Source organism: Danio aesculapii, chromosome 23 (genome assembly GCF_903798145.1).
Source record: "Danio aesculapii chromosome 23, fDanAes4.1, whole genome shotgun sequence".
NCBI classification, from domain to species: Eukaryota; Metazoa; Chordata; class Actinopteri; order Cypriniformes; family Danionidae; genus Danio; species Danio aesculapii.
Window position 1 is genome coordinate 7,790,176 of NC_079457.1, and position 13,914 is coordinate 7,804,089.

The 13,914-nt window shown below is 33.6% G+C and overlaps 1 protein-coding gene across 1 annotated transcript in view; it reads right to left on the reverse strand.

Moving 5' to 3' along the window:
* Window positions 1-13,914, reverse strand: part of gpsm2l (G protein signaling modulator 2, like) — a 57,117-nt gene that overhangs the window by 15,444 nt on the left and 27,759 nt on the right. The window contains exons 3-6 of the mRNA XM_056449239.1: window positions 13,093-13,228; window positions 3,645-3,784; window positions 3,249-3,372; window positions 755-870 (exon numbers count right to left, since the gene is read on the reverse strand). Coding sequence (XP_056305214.1) covers window positions 755-870; window positions 3,249-3,372; window positions 3,645-3,784; window positions 13,093-13,228 — 516 coding nt within the window. The remainder of the gene's footprint in view (window positions 1-754; window positions 871-3,248; window positions 3,373-3,644; window positions 3,785-13,092; window positions 13,229-13,914) is intronic.

Here is a 13,914-nt window from a genome sequence, read left to right on the forward strand (position 1 = left end):
TTTATTTGGTAAACAAAGCAAGTTTCACATACAATGTATCTACTAAAAGACAGAAACTATTTCTGTAGAAACTGCATTGTACATAAATCAGATGAACATTTTCGTATTAGTCAATAATATTACTGTAATTAATTTAATAACTGAATAAATATAGATTTACACACGTTTACTCAAGTAAATAAACAGAATTAATGGCGGGCTAAAACTCTGTGGAAATCTGCGGAATTCAGTGCAGATTTTTAGCCCATCATTACATTACAATAAAAAGTATTTGGAAATGCACAGGCTGTCAAAATATTGTACTGTCACCAATGACTCCTTGACAAAAAATAAATAAATGGAAAAAAAATAAAATAAAATAAAATAAAAAAAATAAATAAATGGGAAAAAAAAAATAAATAAATAAATAAATAAAATAAAATAAAATAAATAAATAAATAAATGGAAAATATAAATAAATAAATAAAATAAATAAATAAATAAATAAATAAAATCGCATTAATGGTTCTTGGCGAAGCAATTTTTTTTCTTTTTGCCCTGGAAAAGTAAATGAAGGCCAAAAGATTACATTTAAAATAATTATTGCTTTTGCTATTGTTTATCTTTGAATACTTTATTATATAAAAAAATTATGAAAAAGTAAAAAATATATAAAAGGAAAAACATTATCTGCGGTTGTTATTATTCCTTCCTTTGCATATTATGCTAAAAAATCTTGATATATTTAAGTCAAAAAAATAAAAAGCAAACTGACTTGTAATGCTCTGCAGCGACTTCAAACTTTCCAAGGAATATGTATGCATTTCCAAGATTGCAATATGCTCTCCTCTCTGCAGCCCGGTCTCCAAACTCCTTTGCAATGAGGAGACGCTGAAAAAAAAAGACAGCATTATTCATCTTTACATTAAGCCTGAATCAATAATAACCCATGCTGATATACACATCCTAAGCTGGTTCTGAACTACTGATATTAAATGTACAATTTCCAATTTATAGTATATGTATAGTTAGTACTTTTACCACTCTGGCATGTTAGTTATTTATAGGTACTAAAATAGCTCTTATGTCCAATGTCGTGTTCATATTTATGATTATGTTTATCTATGTAGTACTATAGTCCTGCGAGACATGACATTTCATTCCACTTTATGTCCACACATGTAGCAGAATGAAAGTAAAACTCAACTTGACTTGACTGTTGTTCTGCAATAATAGTTACAACAATTGTTCTGACCTTTTGATATGGCCGCAAAAGCATGTTTGTTTTCTTTCGAACACACTTAATTCCACCCACATTTATTCAATCATCTATTTTATTAAAATTGATCAACAAAAAATATCAAAATTAAGACAAATGATATCAAATTAAACCAAAAAACAAGTTTATTTCAGCAACAAAAATGTATGAAGTGGTCAAAAATTGTATTTGACCCACTTCCTTTCCTCCTGTGTACAATTTACCATGCTTCTGTCTCATGTAAAAGCCCTCTTCTCTCTATATGCACCAGACGCTTTACCTATAGAGAGTGTTCTTTACATATCGAGAGAAGAGGGTTTCTACAGGTGGTTTATCAAGCCCACTCACCTGTAGAAACCCTCTTCTCTTTATATGCACTCTCTATATGTAAAAGGCACTCTCTATAGGTAAAGTGACCGTGCATATAGAGAAAAGAGCATTTCTACAGGTGGATTATAAAGCCCACTCACCTATAGAAACCCTTTTCTGTCTATATGCACTCTCTATATGTTAAGTGCACTCTCTATAGGTAAAGTGACGATGCATATAGGGAGAAGAGTGCTTCTACAGCTGGTTTGTCAAGCCCACTCCCCTATAGAAACCCTCTTCTGTCTATATGCACTCTCTATATGTAAAGTGACGATGAATATAGAGAGAAGAGTGCTTCTACAGCTGGTTTGTCAAGCCCACTCACCTATAGAAACCCTCTTCTGTCTATATGCACTCTCTATATGTAAAGTGACGATGAATATAGAGAGAAGAGTGCTTCTACAGCTGGTTTGTCAAGCCCACTCCCCTATAGAAACCCTCTTCTCTCTATATGCGCTATATGTAAAGTAAACTCTCTATAGGTAAAGTGTCCAGTGCATATAGAGAGAGAATCGTGTTTCTACGGGTGGTTTATCAAGCCCACTCACCTGTAGAAACCCTCTTCTCTCTATATGCACTCTCTATATGTAAAAGGCACTCTCTATAGGTTAAGTGACCGTGCATATAGAGAGAAGAGCATTTCTACAGGTGGATTATAAAGCCCACTCACCTATAGAAACCCTTTTCTGTCTTTATGCACACTCTATATGTAAAGTGCACTCTCTATAGGTAAAGTGACGATGCATATAGAGAGAAGAGTGCTTGTACAGCTGGTTTGTCAAGCCCACTCCCCTATAGAAACCCTCTTCTGTCTATATGCACTCTCTATAGCTAAAGTGTCCGGTGCATATAGAGAGAATAGTGTTTCTACAGGTAGATTATCAAGCCCTCTCACTTATAGAAACCCTCTTCTGTCTAAATGCATTTTCTATATGTAAAGTGCACTCTATATAGGTAAAGTGACAATGCATATAGAGAGAAGAGTGCTTCTACAGGTAGTTTGTCAAGCCCAGTCACCTATAGACATCCTCTTCTGTCTATATGCACTCTCTATACGTAAAGTGCACACTCTATAGGTAAAGTGTCCAACACATAAAGAGAGAAGAGTGCTTCTAAAGGTAAGTGGGCTTAACAAACCACCTGTTTTAGGACGTTTTATGATATTTTCAACAAAAAAAAATTAACAACAAATCAAAACAAAACCACTAAGAAGTAATATTTAAACTAAATAATGGTACACTTAAAAAAAAATGGCTATAACATTTATGAAAAAATGTCACATCTTTTAATCAATTATTATATGCAGGGTGCCATCTTAAAAAGTACCACACAACTGCTGAGAGAGCCAATCAATATCCCTCGAAACTGAAAACTTAAACACGGTTTACTAATAAATTCAATTAAATATACATTTGGTTCACTGAGGCATATTAAACAAAATAACATTACTGAAATATCTGACCTCCCTCCTCGATAGTCAATGTATAATTCGCACCCTGATTATTTGCTCTATTAATTGAATAAATGTATTCAATTTATTTAATTATTTATTTTTAGTTTGTAACACTTAAAACATAAACCATATGCATGTTAATGATTAATCTAGCAAGTTATTTCAGTAGGCTCTCTCAGTATGAAATACCTGCTCATGTGCAAGAACAGCATCCTGGAAGTTTCCAAGCAAATAGTGTGAGTTGCCAAGGTTACCATAGGTCCTGCCTTGAGCCGCTCTGTCGCCCAACTCTTTCACAATGGCCAGATTCGCTCTTCAAAAAGAAACGTGCAAAAGATACAGCGCGAGAGAAAATTAGCAGTCGTCTGGACTTTCTCCAGAAGAAAAAATATTATAGGGAAGAGTGTGAAAAATTCCTTGCTCTGTTAACCAATGGCTGGAAAATATATATTATTAAAATAATATTATATATTATTAGAAATAAATATTAAACAGGAGGGTTAATTGTTAACGTTTATCCAGATTTTCACTCTATGGTACCTTTAATAAAAAAATAAAAAATAAAAAAACAAGTGTGTGTCTCACTCATATAACTCTGTCGCTTTCTTCAGCGCGATGTGTGCCTCTTCTGGAAATTCTCCAGGGTCCATCCCACTCCAACATATGTTCTTCCCTTTGGCGTGGTACACATTCCCATAATTATAGAGCGCTCGAGCCTGCCCCACCTAACAAAACCACACACAGACACGCACACGGAGAGATAACACACAACAACCACCCATTACACACCGAAGACGCAGTGACCGCTTGCATTTCAGACTATGTTTATGATCTGTGAAAATAGATCAAGTGGCGTCTTTGGATAACTGGACAAATGTGACATCCAAAAAATCAGAGGACATCTTGATTTTTAACCTTTTAGGGTGAATTCTAGGAATAAACGAATTTAGATGACATTTAATCAACCATCGAGACATTGTATTTCAATAATAACTAGATATTAAAGTTTGAGGACAAACTTTATGGTGGCTTGAAAAGCCGAGTCTGAATTAGCATGTTACTAGCATGAATTAGCAAGTAACTGGCATGATTCTAACATAAATTAGCATGTAACTAGCATGATTCTAGCATGAATTAGCATGTTACTAGCATGTTTCTAGCATGAATTAGCATGATTCTAGCATGAATTAGCATGTTACTAGCATGTTTCTAGCATGAGTTAGCATGTTACTAGCATGTTTCTAGCATGAATTACCATGTTACTAGCATGATTCTAGCATGAATTAGCATGTTACTAGCATGTTTCTAGCATGAATTAGCATGTTACTAGCATGTTATTAGCATGATTCTAGCATGAATTAGCATGTTTCTAGCATGAATTAGCATGTTATTAGCATGATTCTAGCATGAATTAGCATGTTACTAGCATGATTCTAGCATGAATTAGCATGTTACTAGCATGATTCTAGCATGAATTAGCATGTTACTAGCATGTTTCTAGCACGAATTAGCATGTTACTAGCATGTTTCTAGCATGATTTAGCATGTTATTAGCATGATTCTAGCATGAATTAGCATGTTTCTAGCATGAATTAGCATGTTATTAGCATGATTCTAGCATGAATTAGCATGTTACTAGCATGATTCTAGCATGAATTAGCATGTTTCTAGCATGAATTAGCATGTTACTAGCATGATTCTAGCATGAATTAGCATGTTACTAGCATGATTCTAGCATGAATTAGCATGTTATTAGCATGATTCTAGCATGAATTAGCATGTTACTAGCATGATTCTAGCAGGAATTAGCATGTTACTAGCATGATTCTAGCAGGAATTAGCATGTTACTAGCATGATTCTAGCATGAATTAGCATGTTACTAGCATGTTTCTAGCACGAATTAGCATGTTACTAGCATGTTTCTAGCATGATTTAGCATGTTATTAGCATGATTCTAGCATGAATTAGCATGTTTCTAGCATGAATTAGCATGTTATTAGCATGATTCTAGCATGAATTAGCATGTTACTAGCATGATTCTAGCATTAATTAGCATGTTTCTAGCATGAATTAGCATGTTACTAGCATGATTCTAGCATGAATTAGCATGTTACTAGCATGATTCTAGCATGAATTAGCATGTTATTAGCATGATTCTAGCATGAATTAGCATGTTACTAGCATGATTCTAGCAGGAATTAGCATGTTACTAGCATGATTCTAGCAGGAATTAGCATGTTACTAGCATGATTCTAGCATGAATTAGCATGTTACTAGCATGATTCTAGCATGGATTAGCATGTAACTAGCATGATTCTAGCATGAATTAGCATGTTACTAGCATGTTTCTAGCATGAATTAGCATGTTATTAGCATGATTCTAGCATGAATTAGCATGTTACTAGCATGATTCTAGAATGAATTAGCATGTTACTAGCATGTTTCTAGCATGAATTAGCATGTTACTAGCATGATTCTAGCATGAATTAGCATGTTACTAGCATGTTTCTAGCATTAATTAGCATGTTACTAGCATGTTTCTAGCATGAATTAGTATGTTATTAGCATGATTCTAGCATGAATTAGCATGTTTCTAGCATGTTATTAGCATGATTCTAGCATGAATTAGCATGTTACTAGCATGATTCTAGCATGAATTAACATGTTACTAGCATGATTCTAGCATGAATTAGCATGTTACTAGCATGTTTCTAGCATGAATTAGCATGTTACTAGCATGATTCTAGCATGAATTAGCATGTTACTAGCATGATTCTAGCATGAATTAGCATTTTACTAGCATGATTCTAGCATGAATTAGCATGTTACTAGCATGATTCTAGCATGGATTAGCATGTTACTAGCATGTTTCTAGCATGAATTAGCATGTTACTAGCATGTTTCTAGCATGAATTAGCATGTTACTAGCATGAATTAGCATGTTACTAGCATGTTTCTAGCATGAATTAGCATGTTACTAGCATGATTCTAGCATGAATTAGCATGTTACTAGCATGATTCTAGCATGAATTAGCATGTTATTAGCATGATTCTAGCATGAATTAGCATGTTACTAGCATGTTTCTAGCATGAATTAGCATGTTATTAGCATGTTTCTAGCATGAATTAGCATGTTGTTAGCATGATTCTAGCATGAATTAGCATGTTTCTAGCATGAATTAGCATGTAACTAGCATGATTTTAGCATTAATTAGCATGTAACTAGCATGTTACTAGCATGATTCTAGCATGAGTCAGCTTGTTTCTAGCATGAATTAGCATGTTGGTAGCATGATTCTAGCATGAATTAGCATGTTACTAGCATGACTAGCATGTCACTATCGTGTTGCTAGCACCTTTCTAGCAAGATTAGCATGTCAGTAGGATGTTAAAACTGTTAGCGTGTGTTAGAATAGCTAGTCACAGTCTCTGGGACAGTTGCTAGGGTGCTGAAATTGGTTGCTAGGGAGTGGCTAGTAAGTTTAAAGGTAATCAGTGATTGGCTGCTGGCTAGACTGAGTTGAATGAGGCCGGACTCTAGTCTGTAGGACAGTCTGATGCAGAGTTATGAGCTCACAAAGTTTGACCCAATGTTAAGTAAATGGGAGTCTTTTACAATGGAAGTCTATGGGACAGTTGCTAGGGTGCTGTAAGTGGTTGCTAGGGAGTTTCTAGTAAGTTAAAAAAGTCATCAGTTATTGGCTGCTGGCTAGACTGAGTTAAATGAGTCCAGTTAGAAGTCTGTAGGACAGTCTGATGCAGAGTTATAAGCTCACAAAGTTTGACCCAATGTTAAGTCAATGAGACTTTTGGGTTTTTTCTGGGTCGTTTTTCGGAAAACCCAAGGTCGGATCAGTTAGAAAAGATATAGCAACCCGAGTCAGACCAGTTTGAAGGTTTGACGAAAGTTTGAAGTATGTAGCTTGAAAGGCCTAGGAGGAGATACACTTAGAAATTAGTCTCAGAAGAAGAAGAAGAAGAAGAAGAAGAAGAAGAAGAAGAAGAATAGACTATTAAAGTTTGAGGACAAACTTTGAGGCTGGCTTGACAAAGCCTTGGTAATAGTTTATTTAGTTTAAACAGTTTTAAAATGTATATATTTAAAATAGATAGATAGATAGATAGATAGATAGATAGATAGAGAGATAAAATAGTTTGAAAAAGGTTAGATAGATGAATTAGCATGGTATTAGTCTGATTCTAGCATGAATTAGCATGTTATTAGCATGAATTTAGCATAAATTAGCATGTTACTAGCATGATTCTAGCATGAATTAGCATGTTACTAGCAAAAATTAGCATGTTACTAGCATGATTCTAGTATGAATTAGCATGTTACTAGCATGATTCTAGCATGTTATTAGCATGATTATAGCATGAATTAGCATGTTATTAGCATGATTATAGCATGAATTAGCATGTTAGTAGCATGATTCTAGCACGAATTAGCATGTTACTAGCATGATTCTAGCACGAATTAACATGTTATTAGCATCAATCTAGCACGAATTAGCATGTTACTGGCATGATTCTAGCATGAATTAGCATGTTACTAGCATGATTCTAGCATGAATTAGCATGTTACTAGCATGGTTCTAGCATGAACTAGCATGTTACTAGCATCATTCTAGCATGAATTAGCATGTTGTTAGCATGATAGATAGATAGATAGATAGATAGATAGATAGATAGATAGATAGATAGATAGATAGATAGATAGATAGATAGATAGATAGATAGATAGATAGATAGATAGATAGATAGATAGATAGATAGATAGATAGATAGATAGATAGATAGATAAAAACAGTAGATAGATAGATAGATAGATAGATAGATAGATAGATAGATAGATAGATAGATAGATAGATAGATAGATAGATAGATAGATAGATAGATAGATAGATAGATAGATAGATAGATAAAAACAATTTATAGATAGATAGATAGATAGATAGATAGATAGATAGATAGATAGATAGATAGATAGATAGATAGATAGATAGATAGATAGATAGATAGATAGATAGATAGATAGATAGATAGATAGATAGATAGATAGATAGATAGATAGATAGATAGATAGAAACAGTTGGTAGATAGATAGATAGATAGATAGATAGATAGATAGATAGATAGATAGATAGATAGATAGATAGATAGATAGATAGATAGATAGATAGATAGATAGATAGATAGATAGATAGATAGATAGATAGATAGATAGATAGATAGATAGATAGATAGATAGATAGATAAAACCAATAGATAGATAGATAGATAGATAGATAGATAGATAGATAGATAGATAGATAGATAGATAGATAGATAGATAGATAGATAGATAGATAGATAGATAGATAGATAGATAGATAGATAGATAGATAGATAGATAGATAAAAACAGTTTGAAAAAGGATAGATAGATAGATAGATAGATAGATAGATAGATAGATAGATAGATAGATAGATAGATAGATAGATAGATAGATAGATAGATAGATAGATAGATAGATAGATAGATAGATAAAACCAGTTGATAGATAGATAGATAGATAGATAGATAGATAGATAGATAGATAGATAGATAGATAGATAGATAGATAGATAGATAGATAGATAGATAGATAGATAGATAGATAGATAGATAGATAGATAGATAGATAGATAAAAGCAGTTGATAGATAGATAGATAGATAGATAGATAGATAGATAGATAGATAGATAGATAGATAGATAGATAGATAGATAGATAGATAGATAGATAGATAGATAGATAGATAGATAGATAGATAGATAGATAGATAGATAGATAGATAGATAGATAGATAGATAGATAGATAGATAAAGCTCACCCATAAGTATGACAGTCTGATGGAAAGCTATGAGGTCACAAAGTTTGATCTAATGTTAAGTCAATGACAGTCTTTTGCAATGGAAGTCTATGGGACAGTTGTTGCTAGGGTGCAGTATCTGGTAGTTTGGGTGTGGCTAGAAAGTTAAAAGCTCATCAGTGATTGGCAGTTTAATAGTCTGAGTTAAATGAGCTCAGCCATTAGTCTGTATGACAGTCTGATGCAGAGTTATGAGCTCTCAGAGTTTGATTCAATGTTAAGTCAATGGCAGTCTTTTGCAATGGAAGTCTATGGGACACTTTCTAGGGTCCAAAAGTGGTTGCTAGGGAGTGGCTAGAAAGTTTAAAGGTGATCAGTCATTGGCAGATTGATAATCTGAGTTAAATGAGCCCAGTTAGAAGTCTGTGCGACAGTCTGATGCAGAGTTATGAGCTCACAAAGTTTGATCCTATGTTAAGTCTATGGGATTTTTCCGGTGGTCCCGGGACGTTTTTCGGAAAACCGAAAGTCGGATCAGTCGGAAAAGATATAGCAACGCGAGTCAGAATAGTTTGGAGGTCTGGTGCGAGTTTGGTGGTCATAGCTCGAAAGCTCTAGGAGGAGATAGTCTTGCAAATTTAGTCTCAGAAGAATAAAAAAAATAAAATAAAATAATAATAAGTTTAAATAGGATAACAGTAGGTTGGCTTTGACAAACCAGCCTAATAAGTTTAAGATAGATAACAGTATGCTGGCTTTTCAAGCCACCATAATGATATTCATTCATTCAAAGTCTTAAGTCTCTATTTTAGAGGTTACCACAGCAGAATGAATGCCAACTAGTCCGGCATATGTTTTACACAGCAGATGCCTTTCCAGCTGCAACCCAGTACTGGGAAACACCCATATACACACTCATACACTTCAGCCAATTTATTCAATTTACCTATTGCACATGCCTTTGGACTGTGGGGGAAACCGGAGCACCTGGAGGAAACCCACACCAGAGAACATGCAAACTCCACACAGAAATGCCAACTGGCCCAGCTGTGACTCAAACCAGCGACCTTCTTGCTGCGAGTCAACCGTGCTGCCTGATGATTTCATTATTATTATTATTATTATTATTATTAGAAACGAACACTCTTAGAAACCCTGTAATGTAATTCACTCTCATCCACCTCGACCACATTAGCATTCATCAATTCATAATACAAAAAAAATATATAGTAAAAAACTAAATTATGAAATAAGGTCTGTTTTATACTTATTTTTTCGAATTATTCTTCATAAAATTAAATATAAATTATAGCCCAGATAAAAACACTAGTAGTGTAACACTGTGCTGGGCAAAATGATAGAACTTTCTAAAAGGAAACGAGTAAATATAATTGTTGGTTATAAATGTATGTATTTATATATTAGTAAATTATATGTGAAGTTTATTTTTAAGCTCTTTATTGTATATATTTTTAGACTATTAGACCGCATCAATAAACAGATATCACAGATGGATAGATAGAACACAAGAATGAACATTAGAACAAAATAACGAAAGAACAAAAGAATGAACAAACAAACACAAGAACAAACAAAAAAAAGAACGAACGGACAAAAAAAAACAGAAAAGAACAAGCGATTAAGAACAAATGAACAAAAAAAGAAGAACAAACAAACAAAAGAACAAACAAAAAGAACAAACAAACAAGAAAAACAAGAACAAACAAAGAAAAGAAAGAATGAACAAACAAGAACAAACAAACAAAAGAAACTAACAGGAAAGAACAAAACAAGTTAACAAAAGAAGAACGAACAAACAAAAACAAAGAGAACAAACAAAAGAATGAACAAACAAACAAGAAAGAATGAACAAACAAACAAAAAAGAACAAACAACAAGAACAAACAAACAAAAGAAAAAACAAAAGAACAAACAAACAAACAAAAAAAGAGCAAAGAAACGAATGAATGATGGAACGAACGATGGGACGATAGAACGATAAATAGAAATACAGATGGAAAGACAGAATGATAAATAGACTGAACGATGAATAGAACGAAACAAAAGAATGGAACGAACGACAGAACAATAGATAGACAGAACAAACAAACAAACAATAGATGAACGAAAAAAAGATCGACAGATAGAACAATAAAATGAGAAAGACAGATAGATCGACAGATTGGATGGATAGACAGATGCTCAGATATAAAGCTTCTTAAACATAACTATTTTTTGGTTTATTTTTATTCAACAATTCATACTTCATTTATTTACACATTTAATTCATCAATAAATACAATAAACAGTTTATTACATCAGTTCTGCACATCTTTTTTAAAGGAGTTCAGCAGAATTTTTTTGTCATTTTTTAGCTCTGCAAGCACAGTGACCTGGAGTTGGCAAGCTCCAAAAAAAGGACAAAAATTGCCCTAAAACCAGTGAATACTTTTCAATATGTGATATTCTCAGCCTGAAGACTCCATATGACGGCTTCTGCCATGGTTGACAAATCTTATTCACACATTCACATCACACTCATGTATATTGTGTCTTGACACGCCAGGTTTGACTTCAATACACAACGGTATTGAACCATACTGTAGATTCTTAAAGATGTATATATATATATATATTGTGTCAGGAGATAAATTGTTCTTTTAACGTCCCCCTTTTTAATTAAAAAAGGCACAATTTTGTTTTGCAATTTTGAAGTATTTATTGTTTATGTTTTTTCAAGCACATTTGACAAGAGCCAATATTCACACAATATAACTGTGATGAAATTGAAATGCATGAAATTTTTATATGGTCTCTTTAAAATACATGTTCATCCCAGCACTAATAGCTTTAAGACTTAACAGGCTATTATTTTCCACACAAATGATTTATGTTATTCTTACTCACATGTTCACACTAGTGATTGATTGATTGATTGACTAATTGATTTATTAAAAATAAGCTTCCATCAGTTAACATTAGATAGTAAAACTAAATCAACGATGAAAAGTACATATAAAACACTTATTAATCTAAGGTGATGTTAATGCTTAATAATAACGGTTTCATTTTAAAAGTTAAATTAATAACAAAGGTTATGCAGAGTCACTGATTCGATCTAAGACCAACGACGAGATGATCCCAAGGTTTCCATATCTTGGACCAGGCCGTATCCTAAGCAGCTACTGTGGTGGTCATGAAGGAGTGGAGAACATGAGATTCCTGTGACGCTTCAGGGACAGACGAGTCTTCGCTAAGGCCAGCTTCCAGCCTCCGCCGCTGAGACTGCAGCTCTGCACAAGACGTTTGGCCAGTGGAGAAATTAAAATGGTCGTGCCCAAATGAGTCTGGTTTCTCTCAAGGTTTTTTTTCTTTCTTTTCGCCAATTAGTGAAGTTTTTTTTTCCCTCTCCGCTGTCGCCACTGGCTTACATGGTTCGGGATCTGTAGAGCTGCGCATCGTTGGATTTGCTCTTCAGTGTTTGGACTCTCAGTAGTGATTTTTAAACCACACTGAACTGAGCTAAACTGAACTGAACTGAACTGAACTTAAACACTGAACTACACTGTTCCAATTTACTATGACCTTTTATGTGAAGCTGCTTTGACACAATCTACATTGTAAAAGCGCTATACAAATAAAGGTGAACTGAATTGAAAAAAGTTTTATTTATTGGAGCTAATAAATAATGAGGTTCAAATTTTACTTTAACATAAGGATCTTCACTTTTGGTGTTTAACTAACATTCACTAATGAGACATTTTTTTGCAAAGGTGGAATTTAATTGGTTTGAAACATTTGTTTACTCTGAAAATTTACATAAAATAAAAACACAGAGTTCATTTTTGCAGCACTGATAAAATTGGGGTCTTTAATACCATATATTGTGACAAAAGCTTGAACAATTATTACAACAAATAAAGATACCTTTAAATGCCTTATGGACATCATTTTTTTCCATTCATGGTTACATTCATGGTCCATTCATGGTTACTTTATTTTATCTTCTCTGATTGGTGTTTACTGGTGCGAGGTGGAATCAAATATGCAAGATCCCACCAATAGCAAACTACCATGTACTAAATCAAGTCCTGCCCTACATTTGTTCTTGTTCCAAATACATCTTTACTCAGATATAGATCACAACACTGAAAAGGAGATTATTGTAGCTTCGGTTTCATTACTCTGGTGAAACATACCTTATCATGGAGCGTCCTGGCAATATCCAGGTGTCTTTGGCAACAAACTGCTGCTTCATCATAGCGACCGAGAACCTTCAATGTATTTCCAAGGTTACCGCTGGCTTTAGCTTCTCCCAGCTGATCTCCAATAGTTCTACAAGAATCAAAACAAAGCTTACTTTAGATTAAGATATAATCCTAGTGGCTTTAAAGGGGTCATGAACTGATCACCAAAATTCCCTTAATCTATTGATATATAAAAAGTCACTGCACTTGTAAACATCCTGTAAATTTCAGAACTCAAAACTTCACAGTTAATCTATAAACCTACATTGAGCTTATATAGAAGAAAAAACAGTTATGAATGAGCTGCTGTTTTATGTAAATAGTGACTAACCTCCGCCTCCAAAGAGCAACACCCACTTCTTTACTGTACTTTACTGTATGTTTAGCTCCACCCACCAATTCACACTATAGTTAGTAAGCAATGAGAGGAAATGTGGATCCACAGAAAACCAAACTATTAAAATGTTCTATTTTTTTTTTTACAGTTTGTCTGATATGCACTCAGTATAAATGTGTTTTAACTTAAATCACAGCTTCTTCCCTCGACGAAGGATGTAGGCTGTCAAACATACTGTACAATAGAGAACTTCACAAACGTTTTACTTCACATAAGTACTTTCTATATTTATTGATTGACAGATGTCTCATCCAATCAGCAGTAATCTATTCTCAAGCTACGAAAAAATAAACAAACCAAAGAAAGACAAAAAGAAAGAACAGAAAAAGAACAGAAGAAAAACAAAAAGAACAATGGAACGAATTATGAAACAATAA